The sequence below is a fragment of the Anguilla anguilla genome, chromosome 6 (genome assembly GCF_013347855.1).
Source record: "Anguilla anguilla isolate fAngAng1 chromosome 6, fAngAng1.pri, whole genome shotgun sequence".
Taxonomy (NCBI): Eukaryota; Metazoa; Chordata; class Actinopteri; order Anguilliformes; family Anguillidae; genus Anguilla; species Anguilla anguilla.
Window position 1 is genome coordinate 5,042,396 of NC_049206.1, and position 20,435 is coordinate 5,062,830.

At 46.7% G+C, this 20,435-nt stretch overlaps 4 protein-coding genes and 1 long non-coding RNA gene across 15 annotated transcripts in view; 3 read left to right on the forward strand and 2 right to left on the reverse strand.

Moving 5' to 3' along the window:
* Nucleotides 1–13,387, reverse strand: part of LOC118229606 (AP-1 complex subunit sigma-3-like) — a 55,708-nt gene extending 42,321 nt beyond the window's left edge. Inside the window, exon 1 of the mRNA XM_035421717.1 lies at nucleotides 12,861–13,387. Coding sequence (XP_035277608.1) covers nucleotides 12,861–12,863 — 3 coding nt within the window. The 5' untranslated portion in view covers nucleotides 12,864–13,387. The remainder of the gene's footprint in view (nucleotides 1–12,860) is intronic.
* Nucleotides 1–20,435, forward strand: part of LOC118229590 (major histocompatibility complex class I-related gene protein-like) — a 42,935-nt gene that overhangs the window by 8,460 nt on the left and 14,040 nt on the right. Inside the window, exons 1-5 of one of the 7 annotated variants that reach the window (XM_035421679.1) lie at nucleotides 5,331–5,465; nucleotides 6,580–6,825; nucleotides 6,955–7,245; nucleotides 7,856–8,134; nucleotides 8,297–8,451. In XM_035421679.1, the coding sequence (XP_035277570.1) occupies nucleotides 5,408–5,465; nucleotides 6,580–6,825; nucleotides 6,955–7,245; nucleotides 7,856–8,134; nucleotides 8,297–8,436 (1,014 nt within the window). In that variant the 5' untranslated portion in view covers nucleotides 5,331–5,407 and the 3' untranslated portion in view covers nucleotides 8,437–8,451. Of the gene's footprint in view, nucleotides 1–5,314; nucleotides 5,466–6,579; nucleotides 6,826–6,954; nucleotides 7,246–7,855; nucleotides 8,135–8,296; nucleotides 8,452–9,174; nucleotides 9,563–20,435 lie in introns of those variants that run through there. The other 6 variants (XM_035421675.1, XR_004765691.1, XM_035421674.1 and 3 more) reach the window with 6 other exon arrangements.
* Nucleotides 356–12,253, reverse strand: LOC118229608. Its single transcript, XR_004765692.1, has 4 exons — nucleotides 11,840–12,253; nucleotides 11,370–11,456; nucleotides 1,003–1,086; nucleotides 356–567 (listed from the first exon to the last, which is right to left on the reverse strand). It is a non-coding gene; the product is annotated as an uncharacterized LOC118229608 (long non-coding RNA).
* Nucleotides 1,150–2,880, forward strand: LOC118229607 (dehydrogenase/reductase SDR family member 12-like). Its single transcript, XM_035421719.1, has 3 exons — nucleotides 1,150–1,238; nucleotides 1,704–1,850; nucleotides 2,651–2,880. Exons 2-3 carry the CDS (start codon nucleotides 1,718–1,720, stop codon nucleotides 2,827–2,829), a joined length of 312 nt encoding a protein of 103 aa, XP_035277610.1. The 5' UTR covers nucleotides 1,150–1,238; nucleotides 1,704–1,717; the 3' UTR covers nucleotides 2,830–2,880.
* On the forward strand, nucleotides 12,798–20,066 carry LOC118229592 (dehydrogenase/reductase SDR family member 12-like). 5 transcript variants are annotated; one of them, XM_035421684.1, is made up of 10 exons: nucleotides 12,798–12,835; nucleotides 15,015–15,148; nucleotides 15,453–15,535; nucleotides 15,888–15,983; nucleotides 16,388–16,469; nucleotides 16,711–16,771; nucleotides 17,700–17,805; nucleotides 18,384–18,474; nucleotides 18,944–19,081; nucleotides 19,648–20,064. In XM_035421684.1, exons 1-10 carry the CDS (start codon nucleotides 12,816–12,818, stop codon nucleotides 19,824–19,826), a joined length of 990 nt encoding a protein of 329 aa, XP_035277575.1. In that variant the 5' UTR covers nucleotides 12,798–12,815; the 3' UTR covers nucleotides 19,827–20,064. The 5 variants fall into 5 exon arrangements, with proteins under 5 accessions (XP_035277575.1, XP_035277574.1, XP_035277578.1 ...); XM_035421683.1 differs by lacking the exon at nucleotides 12,798–12,835 and adding an exon at nucleotides 13,698–13,811 and having other exon boundaries at nucleotides 18,947–19,081; nucleotides 19,648–20,065; XM_035421687.1 differs by lacking the exon at nucleotides 12,798–12,835 and adding an exon at nucleotides 13,698–13,840.

Here is a 20,435-nt window from a genome sequence, read left to right on the forward strand (position 1 = left end):
GGAACAGTTTTATATTTAAAGTGTTGTGCCCTTTTTCTTGGATTCACATATTATACTGAGAGAACTATCTCTATTGGGCAGCAGCTTTAATTGAGTGGTGTACATACAAAAAAGATTCATACAAAAAAACGTTACCAAAAAAAAAAAAAACCCTACTCTTCAAAGGGTTAAATCCAGCATTACAAAACACAAGAAACCTGGCTAGTGAGGTACAGGAGGGTGGCTTAAAAAGACACCGGAGAACTGTCTGATACACTGTCCCTGTCATTAACACAGAATTTCAGAATGCCTTGGAAAAAACAGTATGTTCTCAAAAAAAAAAAGTTATTCTCTTAAAAGGAAACACAACACCTAATACAGAAATGGGGAACTGATTTTATTACCAGTTAAATGATGTGCAACATTACATCTGTTTGTACGTCTGCCTGAAAAACCAGTATAAATTTTTTTATTTTATTTTTATTTTTATTTTTGGTGTTTGAGGTGGAAACACAGGCAGTTCCGGTTCGGGGGTTGGTTGGCATGGTGCCAAGGGATCGTTGATCAGTCCCATGAAAAGCAGAGTCCCTAAGAGACAAGAGAGAGTTTTAATGTTCCGCAGAACACATTCAGTTACCACCACTGTCGTTAGGATTTACCGATTTGGCGCGAACCAGAACCCAGAACACAATCTGACACAACAAAAGAACAAATTGTACACACACACACACACGCCGGGTGGCCTATTTTTGTTTTTGCATTTTGTTTGACTGAGAGGAGATTGGATTGGCTGTGCTTTTTCTGTGATGTCACGTGGAATTTTCAGAAGCTAGGCGATGCAGGGTGTGGAGTTTTCTCACCGGGTTAGTGGTGAAGACACACACAGCTTTTTTTTTTTTTTTTTGCTCAAATCGGGTAGAGCGCATTAAATTAACATCAACGGTAACAGCACTTTAGCCGTAACACAACCTTTAGATTTGAGGTTCTTTCCCATTTTTTAAAAACCAAAAATGGGTGACATACCTGTGGGGTTGTGTCGAATGAGGAAGAGGAATGGTCTGTCTATGGTCACTGGTGGAGGGGAAGATCTGGTTAACAGGACCGAAGCTTGAAAAGAGAGGGGGGGGGGGGGGGGAGCAAAATGCACTGAATTAAAACACACCCCCGATGGGACGGGCCTCCCTGTTTTGAGCGGTGGGCCAAAGCGCACGGCGGCGTCCATTTTTCCTCCGTGCACCCGGGCTGGGTCGACTCGCCAGGTACGCCGTCGCCATGGTTACACTGTACACAACCGAGCAGTGTCAACTGCAGCATGCTTTTCCCCCCTGCCTCAGCACTGAAATAATGTTAATTGTGCTCAGCTTCTACTGGCTAAATGCTAATGCTACACATTGGGATGGGGAAAACTATCATTGCTGGAGTTCAAGCTTCAGATTTAAACCCAAAGACCACCAGAACTGCAGTACAAGTGGAACTGCTAATCCTCATTTCACAGACGCCAATAGCTGTTCAAGTTGTAATGCACTTCTGTGGTCAAGGTGGTTTAAACCTGAGCCTTTAACTGCGGTTAATCACACTGAAATTCAGTTTATTTTAAAAAAGTACCCGAAATGACAGACAACACAGGAAAGGGAAGTACGCACGTACTGCATCTATGCAGACAGACGCAAAGCTGGAAACCGCACGCTGATGCGTTTCTCGTTCCCTTTTCGCACGCTGGTCAGCGGTTGCCGTGGCGATGCCGGAGTTCCACCGCATCATGCGCGGGAAGCTGCGGACGGCGGAGCAGGGGGCCGACACGGGCGTGTGGCTGGCGGTGTCCAGAGCCGCCGCCGCCGCCGCCGCCACGCCCAGCGGGCTGTTCTTTCAAGGTGAGGGGGAGGGGCCAGCGTGGTGTAACGGGGGGAGGGGCCTGCGTGGTGTAACGGGGGGAGGGGCCAGCATGGTGTAACGGGGGGAGGGGCCAGCGTGGTGTAACGGGGGGAGGGGCCTGCGTGGTGTAACGGGGGGAGGGGCCTGCGTGGTGTAACGGGGGGAGGGGCCTGCGTGGTGTAACGGGGGGAGGGGCCTGCGTGGTGTAACGGGTGAAGGAGCTGGTCTTGTAACCCAAAGGTCACAGGTTCGGTTCCCAGATAGGACGCCGCCGTTGTACCCACGAGCAAGGTACTCAACCTGCATTGCTTCAGTAAGCTGTATAAATGCAATACACAACTTTTGCATAGCATTTATAAGTCGCTCTGGAGCGTCCGCTAAATGCCGGTAATGCAGTGTAATGGGCAGGGGTCCAAGGTCATCGCAAGGGGGTGGTGGGTGGGGCTTGGGGATTCAATCGACCGTACAATCAGACTAGCTTCAACGGTCAGGTCTAGGTATAGTTTTCACACAAAAACCAATACAGAAATATTTTCTTTCTTTAGGCGGCTAGTTCACAATAGAGACAAAACCAACTGGGGAAAAGGGGTTTTATTTGAGTGAACTAAACCAATATTCTTATATCATTAGACCCAGGCAAGGAGACACAAGGAGTTTGACATTCTGGTTGTGATATGGTTAGCCTTCCTGTTAAGGTGCAGTAAATGCTAACCACAGGGACCGTGTCCATGGTTCTGACCGTGTCCGTGGTTCTGACCGTGTCCATGGTTCTGACCGCGTCCGCGGTTCTGCATTGCAGATCGGCGGGCGGTTCCGACCCATTTGCCCCTGGCCTGGACCCGCAGCACCCCGGAGGAGGAGCAGAACTTCATGACTCAGCTGGACAAGCTGGCCAAGTCCTTCCGGACCCCCGCGGTGACCCGGTTCAGCCTGGTCAAACCGCTCTCCGACCAGTTCATCGTCAAACCCACCTTCTGAAAGCTTAAGGCCCGGTTTAGACCACAGCCTGACCCAGTATCCGCACTGCACAGACCCTTACTGTGTGTTTTGCCCTGCCCCACCACTGAAATGATGCTAACTGTACTCCGCTTCAACTGGCTAAATGCTAATGCTACACACTGGGATGGGAGAAATTGCCATTGCAATCTACAGGCACTATGTTTTCTAGACTAAAATCGTATTTAAAAAATGTATTTATAAACATGTATCCAAAAATATGTCTCTGTTTTTTTTTCTCCCTCCTGCTGAGATGTTACTATTGGGGAGGTACCATAGAGTTCCCTACTACCACAGAGCTTTCTGGCAAGACTAGGTTTGAGGGGACATGCTTAGCCATGACTCAGGTTATATACACACTGAAAGGATGCTAAATATACCTTTGTATGTCAGGGTCCTACAGTGCTCTGATTTTAGAAGCTTTGTTCCTGAAAATTGATATGTGCTAAAATAATTTAGGAGCACCTCAATTGAGGTGAATTGGCCTGCTCCTTAATGTTTCAACAAGGGAGCACGTGTGCTCCTCAAAAACAAAATGTTAGCATAGAGCTCTGTATGTACAGTTTAGGTTCTGGCCAGAGGTTGTAAGCTGTAGATAAAATGTTATACGATATTATTTCGTGCCATGTTATACGAAAATAAGCTTAATAAGAAAAATGCAATCAACATCCTCTTAAGACACAAACATTTTCTACAGAACTTGTAGGAAATGGGGTGTGTGGTGGGCGTGTGCCAGATGATCGGGCGTGTGCAGGATGGTGGGGTGTGTGGAGGGCGTGTGCAGGATGGTGGGGTGTGTGGAGGGCGTGTGCAGGATGGTGGGGTGTGTGGAGGGCGTGTGCAGGATGGTGGGGTGTGTGGAGGGCATGTGCAGGATGGTGGGGTGTGTGGAGGGCATGTGCAGGATGGTGGGGTGTGTGGAGGGCGTGTGCAGGATGGTGGGGTGTGTGGAGGGCGTGTGCAGGATGGTGGGGTGTGTGGAGGGCGTGTGCAGGATGATGGGGTGTGTGGAGGGCGTGTGCAGGATGGTGGGGTGTGTGGAGGGCGTGTGCAGGATGGTGGGGTGTGTGGAGGGCGTGTGCAGGATGGTGGGGTGTGTGGAGGGCATGTGCAGGATGGTGGGGTGTGTGGAAGGCGTGTGCAGGATGGTGGGGTGTGTGGAGGGCGTGTGCAGGATGGTGGGGTGTGTGGAGGGCGTGTGCAGGATGGTGGGGTGTGTGGAGGGCGTGTGCAGGATGGTGGGGTGTGTGGAGGGCATGTGCAGGATGGTGGGGTGTGTGGAAGGCGTGTGCAGGATGGTGGGGTGTGTGGAGGACGTGTGCTGTGAGTGTACAGTTTGGAATGGATGATGACTTATTTATGAGTTATTTGTCAAATAATGAACGGTCCAAGTTGGGATCTGATGTGTGTGGTCAGTGGTATCATTTCAGTTGTACGGCAGAAGGTAAGGTAAAATTACAAGGCAAAGATGACCAGGTAAGTTTTAGATCACAAGGAGAGCGGAATCGTTTGAATGCATTTTGGTAACAAAAAGCCCAACAAATTAAAGGAGGGTAGTCCTGTGTATCCAGAATATGTACCTTGAAAATATAAAAGCCAGAGAGGCAATCAATTGGATTATAATTTAATTGCCAACAATTAGGCATGTAGAATTGACAAATACAGACATGCATTCTACAGTTTTGGGGATCAGTAGAAGGGGAAAAAAGTATTGTTCATTTACGTACAATCTCGGCACAGAATAGACACAATATCAAATAAATGGATCAGGTAACCATTCACAAATCTCAGAAAAAATAGCAAAATCCTGTGATGACAAACACAAGACAATGTTGACATGAAACACATACATAAAAGCAGTGAATGGTTACGAAAGTAAAAATGAAACGAAAGAGGAAATAATGGTAACTGTAAACACCCCTCAACCCGAAAGGGGAAACAGTGGAAATATTAAGCAACAAAAGAATCGAAAGCATTATTGCAAAGATGAAAACGTGAAGACGTACCTGACACCGTCCGCCAAATAATGCTGGACACTACTAAAATGCCATAAACGCTCAACATTTTACAACACAGCTTCAAAACTATATCCATTCTCGTCTTCGCGTTCTGTTTTGCCGACGGTGGTCGTGAGTATGAATATTTGCCAGTATAATGCTGCGTTGAAGACGACTTGAATCCAATTCGGATATTTCAATCCGTAACTTTCCAACCTCTGATGCTGAATGACTATTTCGTCGAGAATGCTCTGTCAGCGGATCAACATCAAAACATCAAAGCACCACGCGGTATGTCTAGGCTGCTTCTTACTTCCGCGTTCCGCCAGGCAAAACAGTTCTTCAGCGAATTTTAGCGCAACGGGTGCCAAGCATCACAAGCCTGAGAAAACCACATACTGTGTCGTCACGTCTACGTAAATGTACCGTATCCAATCCAGTCGTTCGAGTGTCTTACTGCTTGCCTCGTTGAATGAGCATGAAGGGGAGATTTCGCGAAGGCTGTTTGCAGCAAATAGACCAGAGTGGATAAGTGGATATAGTTCTTGAAGTTGTGTTCTAAAATGTTTAGGATTTATAGCATTTTATTGTTTTCGGACATTGTTTGGCGCACTGTCTCGGGTAGGTATAGAAGCTTTCGTCTACCTTGTTGAGTTTGGCTTGCAGGTCGGATATATGCTTGTGATATATTGAATGTTTTAAAAAAAAATGTATTTAACGTTGTCATTTAATTATTTCAAGCTTTAAATGGTAAAAACCTGTGTGTGAGTTGTTTGTTCTTGATAGGCAGTAACGTTTTCTCTTGAAGAAAAACTTAACTACAATTTGTAAATTTGTAATTTGGGGGAAAGTGTAAACACTTGTCATAATATTTTGCATGTGAGCTGGGTCTGCACTCATCACTCTTCCAGAATATGAAAAAATTGGTGACAGTTACTCCTTAATTTACGGGGGATTATGTATATGTATTTATTATCTACTCATTAGACTTATTCATTAATTCAGTGATGAGTAGTTAAGATCCTTGTGCAGGACTATTGGCTTCTAGTTGCGCAGCCCGTACAGCGCTTTTCACGTGCTCAACGCGAGCCGCTACGATGGTGGTTAGAATCCGAAAAAACCCCAAAAAACGGCAGAGTTGGTATACCGTGGTGCAGTGTGCGGTCAAGAAAGTTGAATCATCAGTATCTTTGTTTTGCTGATGTTATATGTGATTTTCAACTGTAGTTGATGACTAAATCCACCAGAGGTGGCGAACCAGAGTTTCGTAGAGAGTAAACGGGAAGGGCAGTCTATAGCTGGGCAGGCCACGCGGTTTTAATGTGGGAACCGCATCTCAACCCCGGGGAAGCTGAAAGCCGGTTTTGGCAGGAAGTAAAAGATTGGCCAGTTGGCTGTCAAAAAGAAACGGTTCCACTGTCTCGTTAATTGACCGACTAGCAGCACGGTTCACTACAATATTATCAATAATACCAGAACGTAAAAAATATAAATTCACCACTGTGACAGGCGGAACATCACTGGCTGCAGCTAGAGGCGGCAGCAGCATTGTATAATACTTAAATATAAATCATTGTGTCTACTTGTGTCCATGTGTATTTTATTAACTTATATTTTTCGGCTTCCACACGGGGTCAAAATGTTGTCTCCTAGCTCAGGGATGATTTGGGATGAGTGTTCTCCTGCTTGGTATCCTATTTGGTGACATCTCTTTCCCTGTCTCTCTGTCTTTCAGTTAGTCACTCCCTTCTGGGTACCTACACTGCAGTGAATTCTGATGAGTTCACTTGTGTCCTGTGGCTTGATGGCGAAGCAGTCGACTCCTACAGTAGCAATGGCACGGACAGTGTGCCCCGTAGAAATTGGATGCGTGAAAGAAGAGGCCGTTCTCTGTGGAAGTCTGTCAAACGCCGTAATATGGAGCACTGGAACAGAGGCAGAACTGACATCTTAAAAAATTACACAGGACTTAACATGTCTGGTAAGTGAGGGCCTTTATATTTGAGATTTAAAAAAAATATATTTTTTTCCTCTGCTGTAGCTCTGTTTAAAGTTCCAAGTAAAGACCATGCAGTACTGTAGGTATAATCACTGCATCTGTATATTTCAGGTGCTGCTGTCCTGCAGGGGAGATTGGGCTGTGAGATCGAGAGAAACCCTGACTCTGGTGTAAGTCGTACGAGGACCTTTGCTCAGTACGGATGGAACGGAGAAGACTTCCTGTCCTTCAACCTCAGCAGGCTTCAGTGGGAGGCTTCAGCAGGATCTGCTGTCCCCATTACAAGGAAGTGGAACAGGGACCAGGACATCACCATGGAAACTAAGAACTACATAGATTACATCTGTGTGCATCACCTGTTGAGAAGTTTGTCCTTTGAAGCAGAGGAGAGCCAGGAGACAGGTTAGTACCATGGTCCCATACAGAAATGGAACACGTTGCAGTATACTGGAAAAATTGAATATATTAACAAATATATGGGGAAATATAAGAATTATTTCTCCTTTAATTGAAATATATGTGCGTGCATGCATTCCAAAAATAAAAAGTCACATAATTCCAGTATATAGCAGTATGTTACATTACCCTAAGGGGTCTGCACATCTTGTAATGTAAAAAAGGTGCAAATAAATTGCTTGGAAAAAAATCTGTTAGCCATAACATCCTAGAGTATATCTGAAAATTAGTTAGAATGTCTTTTACATTAAAGCTTCCAAATGATAATGTGTTCTTGCTTCTTTTTTGAAGACAGGTACATTAGTTAAAATGTGACCTTATATGTCAATGGGGATTTACTCAGGAAAACAACATTTTCAGAACCAAAGTAAAAGAAAATGTGCCTTTTCCCTGTTTCCATTTCAATGCAAGTTGCCTGACCATTCGAATACAGACCTGTCAGCCCGTACACATTTTCACATCCAAAGTACACTGGTATGCATCATTGCGAAAATACGCAAGAGGCCTTTCCTTGTGCACAAAAAAAGTTGCCTTTTCTCTTTTTTCCCCATTTCAGCTGAGCCCACAACTGCAGTATTCGCTAAGAGATCCCTGAACCCTGGGAAGGTTATTCTGACCTGCCTAGTTTCAGGATTTCACTGCAGAGACACGACGGTGGAGGTTTATCAGGATGATGACATCATCACTGAAGAAGACGGCCTTTTGTCCTCTGGGATCAGACCAAACGGGGATGGGACCTGCCAGCTGAGAAAGAGTTTGGACATCTCTAACAGCACTGAGGCATCGTATAGCTGTGAAGTCCCGTTTGGAAGTCTTAAACGACTGGTCAAATGGGGTAAAACTGCTCACTGTGACCCGTTTCCATTAATGCTGACTTGCAGAACCAGATCAAATTATTAGTGCTGTGGGAACAAAATCATGACCCCTATAAAAGAGTGTGGCATGAACCGTCAGTGTGACTCTCAAACTATAATATTGCAGCTTTTTTCCTTTGCAGATGGGAAGATATGGGACCAGGCTGCACCAAGACAAGGCTACAACACGAGACGTCACTGCTGGTGGCTTATTATGCCACTTTTTGGGTTTTTCATCTTGATACTGGGAGTGGTCTACAGATGGTACACAACATACAGGTGAGAAGCAGGAGACATTCACCGTAGAATTCTGGAACATTCCTAGCTTCTTGTCTCTTGCATTGAGGAAGTCCCCAGGTGGGGGGGGGGGGGGGGGGATATTTACAGCTGGATATTTACTGAAGCAATGCAGGTACAACGGTACAACGGGTACCGCTCAAGGGTACAACGGCAGAGTGCTATCTGGGAATCGAACCTGTGACCTTTAGATTACAAGACCAGCTCCTTACCCCAAAAAACAAAACGCACTGAAAATGCAATTTATCAGCGCAATATAGAATAAGACGATATAGTCCCCATTTGCAGAACTACTGTTGTGTCACAAGAAACAAGAAGTAGGGCCCAGGTGCACAGATAAAAACATGAGGAAGCAGATTTGCAGAACCTGATTTTCTTTCTTTCCACCCCCCCCTCCGCCTTTCAGTAAATTTTGGCTGATAATGTCCATGAACATCCAATGCACTCTTGCCACTCGCCAAACACCCCCCCCCCCCCCCCCAAGGAAAAAACGTCTTGCATTCATCTTTCCCACTTATTCATTTTTTCTTTTTCATTCTCCTTCTTTACTTCCCTCTCTCTTTCACATTCCCCAATTCCCTTGGTCTATCTCTCTAAGGGTGGGAGATTTGGGTTTGTAAAATACGGGGTTGGGGTAGGTCTTAAGGTAATTGTGGAAAGTTTTTCCCTTTCAAAAAAGGAAAATCAAGTCTCATTTTGTTCCTTTCTTTGACTCCGCCCCCAGGAGAGAATGATTGACACCAGCGGAAACAGCCAGCTGTAAGCGGGCGTACCTGCAGGAGATGCACTACGAGTCGAACCCGGACCACGCCGAAACGTGCTAGGAGGACGACTCCAAGGCCAAGTCATTCTCCGAAAGTGAGGGGCTTATCTCCGTGGACGGGTCGAACAACGAGGGGGACCCAATGGCACATGAAGCCAATTCATGGAGGCTGCCGTGTTTGACTGTGGGCTTTAGGCACCGGAGTGTGCGCACCACTGAAGTGTACTTCACTGGTGCATGCTGGGTACCTAAACGTAAAGGATCACAGTAAACGCAGAGCAGTGAAGTTAACCCGTGGGGCTGCGCCCCGAGAGCTTTCACGAACTGTGACTTTACTGGCTAGCTCCAGGAATTTGGCTAAGAGACAGATTTATTTCAGCTTTTATGTACTATATCAGATTTTCAGTGGGTCAAAAGTTTACATACACTTCGTTAGTATTTGGTGGCATTGCCTTTTAAATGCTTAACTTGAATCAAGAGCTTGGGGTAGCCTTCCAAAAGCTTCTCATAATACTTGGCCAGACTTTTTGCCCATTCTTCCTGACGGAACTGGTGAAACTCAGTCAGGTTTGTAGGCCTCCTTGCCTATGGGATACACATTTTTCTATGGGATTCAGGTCAGGGCTTTGTATTGGCCACTCCCAATAATTTCACCTTGTCTTTAAGCCACAACTTTGGACGTATGGTTAGGTTCATTGTCCTGCTGGAAGTCCCAGTTACGACCAAGTTTTAACTTTCTAGCTGATGTTTTGAAGTGTTGCTTCAGTATTTCTTGATAATCATCCTTCCTCATGATGCCATCTATTTTCTGAAGTGCACCAGTCCCTTTTACAGCAAAACACCCCCACAACACGATGCTGCCACCCCCATGCTTCACAGTTGGGATGGTGTTCTTCGGGTTGAAAGCCTCACCATTTTTCCTACATACAGAGCGCTGATCATTATGGCCAAAAAGTTCATAAAATAAAAAATAAAATAAAAAAGCCAGAATGAAGTTTACAGGTGATCACCAGGATGAAGGCCTAGCCTTTTGGAGGAGTGTTCCATGGTCAGATGAAACAAAAAATTGAACTGTTCCACTGTCCAGCTAGCTGGATTTGGTTTGAGTCCAACCACCAACCTTTTTGGTGGTTGGATTGTCTTCCGCTCTCTCTCCTTCTGTTTCTCTATGCTGTTCTGTCTAATAAAGCTGAAAAAAAAAAGTTATTCTCTTAAAAGGAAACAGCACGGCTAATACAGAAATGGGGAACTGATTTTATTACCAGTTAAATGATGTGCAACACGTGTTTGTACGGCTGCCTGAAAAAATTTTTTATTTTATTTTTATTTTTATTTTCGGTGTTTGAGGTGGAAACACAGGCAGTTCCGGTTCGGGAGTTGGTTGGCATGGTGCCAAGGGATCGTTGATCAGTCCCATGAAAAGCAGCGTCCCTAAGAGGCGAGAGAGAGTTTTAATGTTCCGCAGAACACATTCAGTTACCGCCACTGTCGTTAGGATTTACCGATTTGTCGCGAACCAGAACCCAGAACACAATCTGACACAAAAAAAGAACTAATTGTACACACACACACACACACACGCCGGGTGGCCTATTATTGTTTTTGCATTTTGTTTGACTGAGAGGAGATTGGATTGGCTGTGCTTTTTCTGTGATGTCACGTGGAATTTTCAGAAGCTAGGCGACGCAGGGTGTGGAGTTTTCTCACCAGGTTAGTGGTGAAGACACACACAGCTTTTTTTTTTTTTTTTTTTGCTCAAATCGGGTAGAGAGCATTAAATTTACATCAACGGTAACAGCACTTCAGCCGCAACACAACCTTTAGATTTGAGGTTCTTTCCCTTTTTTAAAAAAACAACTAATGGGTGACATACCCGTGGGGTTGTGTCGAATGAGGAAGAGGAATGGTCTGTCTATGGTCACTGGTGGTGGAGAAGATCTGGTTAACAGGACTGAAGCTTGAAAAGAGGGGGGGGGGGGGGGAGCAAAATGCACTGAATTAAAACACACCCCCAAGGGGACGGGCCTCCCTGTTTGTTTTCCAGTGACCACCTCAGTCACATTTGACACAGTTCTGAGTACCAGGAAACGGAAGCACACTCTGCGGCTCTCTGGGGACTGCAGTCGCAGGCCACTGTCATAGGGAAACCCCCTCACCCGTGGCGACTGATGCTTTGGTTCCGTCTTCATTGACCTCCATTTTGGCTCTCTGGACAGCCTTGGAGACATACAGTGGCTCTGAGCCTAAGGGGGGGGGGGGGGGTAGTTAACAGTTACATGTCATAGTAACACAGCCTTTGAAATATATCAAGTGTGTTTGCTGACAGTATTAACTGTCATTTTCTTTTCTGCCTTGAAGGGGGTGCTGGAGAGCCATTTTCATTAAAATGGAATGGCACAGAATTAGTAGCAGTGGTTGTTTTTTTTCCCTCATTGTAAACTTGAATACCTTGACCTAAATGTCAAGTGAACTTAAAAATAAACAGAATCTTTTGAACCTTTTTGACACTGTCTCCCCCCACCCACCCCCCCCACCCCCACTAAAATCACTTACTAATACACAGACAGAGAAGCAGGCAGACTTACAGTGCAGGCGTAAAACTGTGACTCAGTATCACCTTACTCACATATGTGTCTGAAGTCGGCTTTATGTTGGTCGAAAATGTCAGTGACATTCAAAGCTAAGAGAGGAATTTTCATATCGAGCTCGGCCTCCAGTGAAAACCTACAGGGCAGGCAGACAGACAGACACGGAGAGGGACAGAGGGACAGAAAACACTCCTCCTTCAGTGAAGGAGAGCTAGCTGGAACACAAAGAGGGGCTAACCATTTAGCTAACAGAGCTGCATGCGAGCTGGATCAGCTGCTCTATAATCTATGTGAAAAGGAACAGCTGTTCCAGCTGTAATACAGCTCTGTGATGCAAGGGTCTGAACATCGGAAGGTTTACACTCTTGTCCAGGGCTTACTCTTACTTAAGATAAAAGGAAATACAACCTTCAGATAACTGAAGAAAAATACAACAAAATCATATGATTAGTGGGAAGAGGGAAGAGCGAATGGAATGCTTTAAAAAATATATAAATTATTATCATTATTACTATGTAACCATGGTTTAAAAAATCTGACACAATTGCAAGAACATGAGTGATGCAACGGCACGGTCTCTGGGGGTCACCGGTTAGAACGCACACGGTCCTCACGACCGGCCTCACCTGGGCAGCGACAGGGGAACGAGACTGGGGCTCAGGAGCTCCGCCCACCTCCGCACGGCGGCCACGCCCACGTGGGGGAGGAGGGCGGAGAGGGGCGTGCCCACGGGCGGCACGGCGATCAGCAGGCTGAGCGCGTCGCCGCGGAAGGGCAGCTCGATGACGGAGTACCGCAGGCCGACGGGGGTGCTGGCGGTCCCTGTGCGGGGAAGCGGGGGCTGGATGAGGCCTCGTCGCGGATCATTTAGACTCCTCAGACACCTGGCGTCTGTCCTCCTTCCTTCTGTCCTCTCTGCGTATTCGTATAACAAACTTAATGTCACCTGGTGCGAACAGGTGCAGAAACCTGTCGAGACTTGTGTTTGATTACATTCAACTCGCGACGAGCGAAATGGCGAACACGTATTCCAGGTGAAACAAAGTAACAGACACCTACCATTTTACAAATGTGACCGCAGTGCGAACGACGTCCTCCGGAGAAAAGTATTGTAATGTACAATTTGTTATAAACCTCTTCGCATTTCGCACAGTTCTAGTAACACGTACGTGGGCATAGTTGCCCTTCCCAGAATTCACTTAACAGAAAGTTATGGAGCCTCCTTCTCGCGCAGATCCACAGGGAAATTGCGCCGCCCGCGTCACAGGATTCCAGACACCCGATTGGTTGTGCACCTGTGGAGCAAGGTGTCTCGCGTGCGAGTTAGCGGTATCGTTGATATTATTCTCCCTGTATGTTGGGCCCAGAAAAACGAACCAGAAGCAGTTAGCCGAATCAATCCAAACCTTAACTGTGTGCACAGTCATTATATTAAATAGCTGAATGTGGAAATTATTCGGGTCCATACGGGCAATATACTCGAGAACCTTGACTGGAATGAATTAGCAATTGTTATAATAGTTTATTAACAAAATAATAATTTGCTTGCCTATTCCAGATGATGTACCGGTGTCATTTTATGTGAAATGTAAGCAGAATTGAAATGTTCAATTTCTTCCCCCCTTTTACTCCCAATAACATATCTTAATAGGTGCAGTCAGATAAATAATTGTCCTCAAAAAAGTAAAGCAAAAAGCAAACTAACGGCCGTTGTCAAAAACAGTGAGCGGACGCGCCTGCTGAAAAAGAATTGAGATTGAAAGGATCCGTTACAAACTTAGATTTATTGGGCGGCGTGACGAAAGTGGGAAAAGTATGTTTTTTGCGGCTCAAGAACTGAACAGTGCTGTGTGATCGCTAGATGGCAGCAAGCACCATCCAAATATCAACCTCCGAAAACCACGTGACTGTTATAGGAGCGCGTGTGCAAGGCAGAAGTGCTTGTAGATTTGCAATGTCTCTTTATAGGAACATAATCTGGTTTTTAAAAGGAATTCATGAATATACAAGGTAATTGGGCTAAACATCCAAAATAAGAGGTATTCTTCCATTTTCATTTTGAGACTGAATTTTTGTTTTGTCATTCGTTAATCTCTTTAGGATAACTTCTTAAAAAATCTCTGGGAACTAGAGCGCTAGCAACTGAACTTCGGCGTTCCTCTCACTAAGGACGTTAGTTTTGTTTGCAGTGTATTGTTCTGGCACAGTTGTAATTTGGTAATTTGCATGGCCACGTTTGGGTGAAAATGATCTGAAGGTGTTTGAAATTTTCCAAATTTTACTGCGCAAATTAAAGGAGTTAATAGCTACAGTTTGGCAAGCAAATCAAAGACTGATTATGATGCCCAGCTGCTTTTCGATTGGAATTAAGATCCGTGCATAACACTTACGAACCGGACTGTTCTACATAACAGCACAAAGAGAGTTTGTATTTACTAAGAACAATCTATGCCACAACTCTTTCCATCATTAGATTATGAATGTAATGTAATTATGAAGACATTTTTTGTTTGTTTGTTTGTTTGTTTTGGGTGCCAATTCGATGTGACCCCTGACAAAAGTCGTGAGACATGACTCAGAAATGCCAACGACACAGAAGTAGCCTACAACGGTTCTCCGTCAGCGTGTAATTGCCCGACTATCGGTGAGATTAGTCCCCGAATGGAGGCTATCACGTGCTCTGATCTGCTTTCGTGCCTGAAACCTGATTAATAACGCGGGATCGGCGACTGACTTCATTGATTCACAGAAATGAGTCCGGTACCCTAAAATAACATCCCATCGACTGAAAGCGTCTGCGCTTTGCATCCAGCGTCGAACACTGAAGGCTAGGCTGTTAGAACTTCCTGAAACAAGCCCCTTTCCCACGTCTATCTTTTTTTAAAAAAACGAATAGTAATCACAATGAATGTTCTTTAATTTTAAGTCACAAAACTGAACTGAGTGTGGTGGGGAGATAGAGACTAAGTCAAAAACAAGAGAGTGGACATGAATGCTTCTCGATCACTGTGTTCTTACAGGGAATTTTTTTGTTTGTTGCTGTTTTAACCTCAGAGTACAGTGTTCACTAACTGCAGTAAATGCCTATCTGATTCTGTGCATGGTTCACTCTGTTGTGGTTTTACTTTAGCTTGTAGAAAGCGCGTTATCTTTGCTTCCAGTGTTTGAGACTTTCCGACTTGTGGTTTTATTTAAATCGCTGCTGGTTTGCAGGAATGGCTTTGAGGCCGCTTCCGCCCATTTTGTGGACAGTGACCTGGACGTCTCCGTAGCGGGGAGGTCCTTCATGATCACCGGAGCCAACGGCGGAATCGGAAAAGCGGCGGCTATCGCCATCGCCAAGAGAGGTCTGTGGGGGTGGGGGTGGGGGTGGGGGTGGGGGTGGGGGTGGGGGGGTCAGAGCTCACGCCCGCGGCAGAGCACTTGGGTTGGGGAAGGACGGGGCGGGGCCATAGGGTTTCATGTAAAAAAAAAAAAATTTAAAAAAAGATTTGTAGCAAGGAGCTCACAGTCAGTGAGATAGAATGTTCATGTGATCTAAGTGTGTGAATCTAAGCCTGTGTAAGTTTTTTTTTTTTTTTCTTTGGCAATGTGACATCATTGTAAATTGTTGGCGGTCTACGTTCGCCACCCACCCCCACCTCTTTTCAGGTGGTACGGTCCACATGGTGTGCAGGAACTGGGAGAGAGCGGAGGAGGCCAAGGACGATATCTGCAGGGAGACTGGGAACAAAGTAAGTCTCACGGCCCTGGTCATGAAATCACCATGGATACACAGGCACCTTCCCTGATTGGCTGAATGTTGTGTTCTCATTCCCCCCCCCCCCCCACAAATATCCAAACTCGGGGGGCCTTTGCAGTTGTACCACTGATCACCTGAAATGTTTATCTGTGGTGCACTTTGAACAGTAGTAAATCCCTGTACTTACACTCTCACTTGGGTTGAATTTTTGTAGCGTGTTATGGATTTCCATCGGACAGAAGTGATCCATCCATTATCGTTGGGCAGCCAGAGTAAAAGCAGCGACCCAGGAAGTTTGGTCAGATTCCCCTCTGATCGTTACTGCATGGCGCTTTTAATTTCAGGACGTTTACATCCATCTCCTGGACATGTCTGAGACTCGGAAGGTTTGGGAATTTGCCGAGTCATTCAAGAAGAGGTACAGGTCGCTGAACGTGCTGGTGAGCATCGCGCGGCTCAAGAAGTATAGTGCAGTCACTTTACTATTTTCCCAAGCCTTTTCTAAATGAATATGTGTGGTTGAGCAGAGTACTGAGCTTCACTGTCTCTCTCTTACCCTTCTTTCTTTCTCTCCTTCTACTTCTCTTTCTCTCTGTCCTTCTCCCTCTCCTTCCCTCTGTTCTTCCTCTCTCTTTCTCTGTGTCCTCCCTCTCTCCCTTTCTGTCCTTCTCCCTGTCCTTCTCTCTCACTTTCTCCTTGTCCTTCTCCCTTTCTGTCCTCCCTCTCCATCTCTGTCCTTCTTCCTCCTTCTCCTTCTCTCTATCCTTCCACCCTCTCTTTCTCTCTGTCCTTCTCCCTTCCTCGCATTCTCTCTGTCCTTCTCTCTCTCTGCATGCTCTGACAGATTAATAATGCCGGCTGTATGGTCAGCCAGAGAGAAGTGACCAATGAGGGTTTCGAGAAGAACTTTGCTACCAATACTCTGGGTAAGGATCCATGTACAACTTCCAGATACACACGCTAACACGAAGATAGCCAAATCTGGCCCTCAAGGCCAATAGTACTGCTGGGTTTTCATTCTTCCCCTCTAATCAGGACTGATAATACTGATAATAACCTGGGACACCAGGTGATTTGAATCTGGTCAATCGGTGACATTAATCAATCAGTTAATTCAATTTGATTGGCTGTGTGAGACTGGGCTGTGATTGGATCCTTTCTCCCCAGGCGTCTACATTCTGACCGAGAGCCTACTTCCTGTACTGGAGAGGAGCAGCAACCCCAGGGTGGTGAGTACCCAAAAACCGCTGTTTCACTGCACCCCAGTACCAACCAGTCCCAATGTGTCACTGTTTCACTGCACCCCAGTACCAACCAGCCCCAATGTGTCACTATTCCACTGCACCCCAGTACCAACCAGCCCCAATGTGTCACTATTCCACTGCACCCCAGTACCAACCAGCCCCAATGTGTCACTATTCCACTGCACCCCAGTACCAACCAGCCCCAATGTGTCACTATTCCACTGCACCCCATTACCAACCAGCCCCAATGTGTCACTATTCCACTGCACCCCAGTACCAACCAGCCCCAAGGTGTCACTGTTCCACTGCACCCCAGTACCAACCAGCCCCAAGGTGTCACTATTCCACTGCACCCCAACACCAACCAGCCCTGGGGTGTCTGCCAGAGTGACCCCCCCATATACTGCTTTGCCCAATTTTACCTCAGTACCACCAAACTCTAACCCAGTCACTCTAATCCTGGTCCTGGAGAGCCGCAGGGTCTGCTGGGTTTTGTTTTCATTAATGTCAGCAACCGAGTCAGACCCAAGAAACCAGGTGAGGCGAGTTAACTGTGTAACTGGCTGTTTTGACGGATCAAGTGACAAGAAACATCCACTCCATTTTACATTATCTTTACTCCATTTTAGATTTACATCGGTAGATCACCCATTTATTGTCCTCCCAAGAAGGTGCTCTTTCAGCAGCTGCTTCATTTTACTTGACCAGTGCAGGGTCTCACTGATTCAGCCAATGCATGACGAGAGTTTGATTGACAGTAAACGGCCTGCTAACAAACGCAAGGAGTTAGACCCGAGTTATAGGTGCTGTAAGTGTAAATGGCACCAGAGCTACCTTTCCTGAAACTCTGGGTCTTCACAGTTTTTCTCTTCCCCTGACACCCCCCAACCCCCCCCCCTCCCCTCCCCTCCCGATCACGGTGTCCTCCGGGGACATGTTGGTACAGAAGCTGAGGACCATGGACCTGCAGTCAGAGAAGGGTGACTTCGATGCGGGTATGGTGTACACCCAGAATAAGGTAAGGGATGGGCAGACAGGGTGGGCAGCAGCCATATACAGTATGTATGTACACATACCCACACTCACACACACCCACATTCACACTCACACACACACACAGAGCACACACACACACACGCTCGCACGCACACACACACACACACACAGAGCACACACACACACGCTCGCACGCACACACACCCACACACACACGCACACACACACACACACACACACACACAGAGCACACACACACACGCTCGCACGCACACACACACAGAGCACACACACATGCACACTGTTTGTCAGTTAAGTTATTAACTTCTGGTTATACTTTAGTGCAAGTGTATCTACTAAATTACACCTGTTTTACTTAAGGGGGAAATAGTGGGGGGGGGGGGGGGGGGGGGGGGGGGGGGGGGGGGGGGGGGGGGGCGGGGGGTGAAGTGTGGAACCTCCTCTCTGTTTGCGAGGTGGGCCTCTTAGTGCTGCTGGGGGTGTGAGGCGGGGGGGCTGGCCTGTCAAGAGCGATTATTTCGCGGCGTGTGCGAGCGCTCGCTCTGACCTGACTCCGCCCCCTCTCTCCCATTGGTGCAGAGGCAGCAGGTGGTGATGACGGAGCGGTGGGCCAAAGCGCACGGCGGCGTCCATTTTTCCTCCGTGCACCCGGGCTGGGTCGATTCGCCAGGTACGCCGTCGCCGTGGCTACCCTGTACACAACCGAGCAGTGTCAACTGCAGCATGCTTTTTCCCCCCTGCCTCAGCACTGAAATAATGTTAATTGTGCTCAGCTTCTACTGGCTAAATGCTAATGCTACACATTGGGATGGGGAAAACTATCATTGCTGGAGATCAAGCTTCAGATTTAAACCCAAAGACCACCAGAACTGCAGTACAAGTGGAACAGCTAATCCTCATTTCACAGATGCCAATAGCTGTTCAAGTTGTAATGCACTTCTGTGGTCAAGGTGGTTTAAACCTGAGCCTTTAACTGCGGTTAATCACACTGAAATTCAGTTTATTTTTATATTTTAATAAAAGTACCCGAAATGACAGACAACACAGGAAAGGGAAGTACGCACATACTGCATCTATGCCGACGGACGCAAAACTGGAAACCGCACTCTGTTCACATTTCCTCCTCACGCGCTGATCAGCAGTTGCCGTGGCGATGCCGGAGTTCCACCGCATCATGCGGGGGAAGCTGCGGACGGCGGAGCAGGGGGCCGACACGGCCGTGCGGCTGGCGTTGTCCAGAGCCGCCGCCGCCACGCCCAGCGGGCTGTTCTTTCAAGGTGAGGGGGAGGGGCCAGCGTGGTGTAACGGGTGAAGGAGCTGGTCTTGTAACCTAAAGGTCACAGGTTCGGTTCCCAGATAGGACGCCGCCGTTGTACCCATGAGCAAGGTACTCAACCTGCATTGCTTCAGTAAGCTGTATAAATGCAGTGTAAATGCTATGCAAAAGTTGCCGGTAATGCAGTGTAATGGGCAGGGGTCCAAGGTCATCGCAAGGGGGTGGTGGGTGGGGCTTGGGGATTCAATCGTACAGTGAGACTAGCTTCAACGGTCAGGTCTAGGTATAGTTTTCACACAAAAACCAATACAAAAATATTTTCTTTCTTTTGGCGGCTAGTTCACAATAGAGACAAAACCAACTGGGGAAAAGGGGTTTTATTTGAGTGAACTAAACCAATATTCTTATATCATTAGACCCAGGCAAGGAGACACAAGGAGTTTGACGTTCTGGTTGTGATATGGTTAGCGTTCCTGTTAAGGTGCAGTAAATGCTAACCACAGGGACCGTGTCCGTGGTTCTGACCGTGTCCATGGTTCTGACCGCGTCCGTGGTTCTGCGTTGCAGATCGGCGGGCGGTTCCGACCCATTTTCCCCTGGCCTGGACCCGCAGCTCCCCGGAGGAGGAGCAGAACTTCATGACTCAGCTGGACAAGCTGGCCACGTCCTTCCGGACCCCCGCGGTGACCCGGTTCAGCCTGGTCAAACCGCTCTCCGACCAGTTCATCGTCAAACCCACCTTCTGAAAGCTTAAGGCCCGGTTTAGACCACAGCCTGACCCAGTATCCGCACTGCACAGACCCTTACTGTCGCGTGTGTGTTTTGCCCTGCCCCACCACTGAAATGATGCTAACTACTCTGCTTCAACTGGCTAAATGCTAATGCTACACACTGGGATGGGAGAAACTGCCACTGCAATCTACAGGCACTATGTTTTCTAGACTAAAATCGTATTTAAAAAATGTATTTATAAACATGTATCCAAAAATATGACTGTTTTTTTTCCCCCCCTCCTGCTGAGATGTTACTATAGGGGAGGTACCATAGAGTTCCCTACTACCACAGAGCTTTCTGGCAAGACTAGGTTTGAGGGGACATGCTTAGCCATGACTCAGGTTATATACACACTGAAAGGATGCTAAATATACCTTTGTATGTCAGGGTCCTACAGTGCTCTGATTTTAGAAGCTTTGTTCCTGAAAATTGACATGTGCTAAAATAATTTAGGAGCACACCAATTAATTGAGGTGAATTGGCCTGCTCCTTAATGTTTCAACAAGGGAGCACGTGCTCCTCGAAAACAAAATGTTAGCGTAGAGCTCTGTATGTACAGTTTAGGTTCTGGCCTGAGGTTG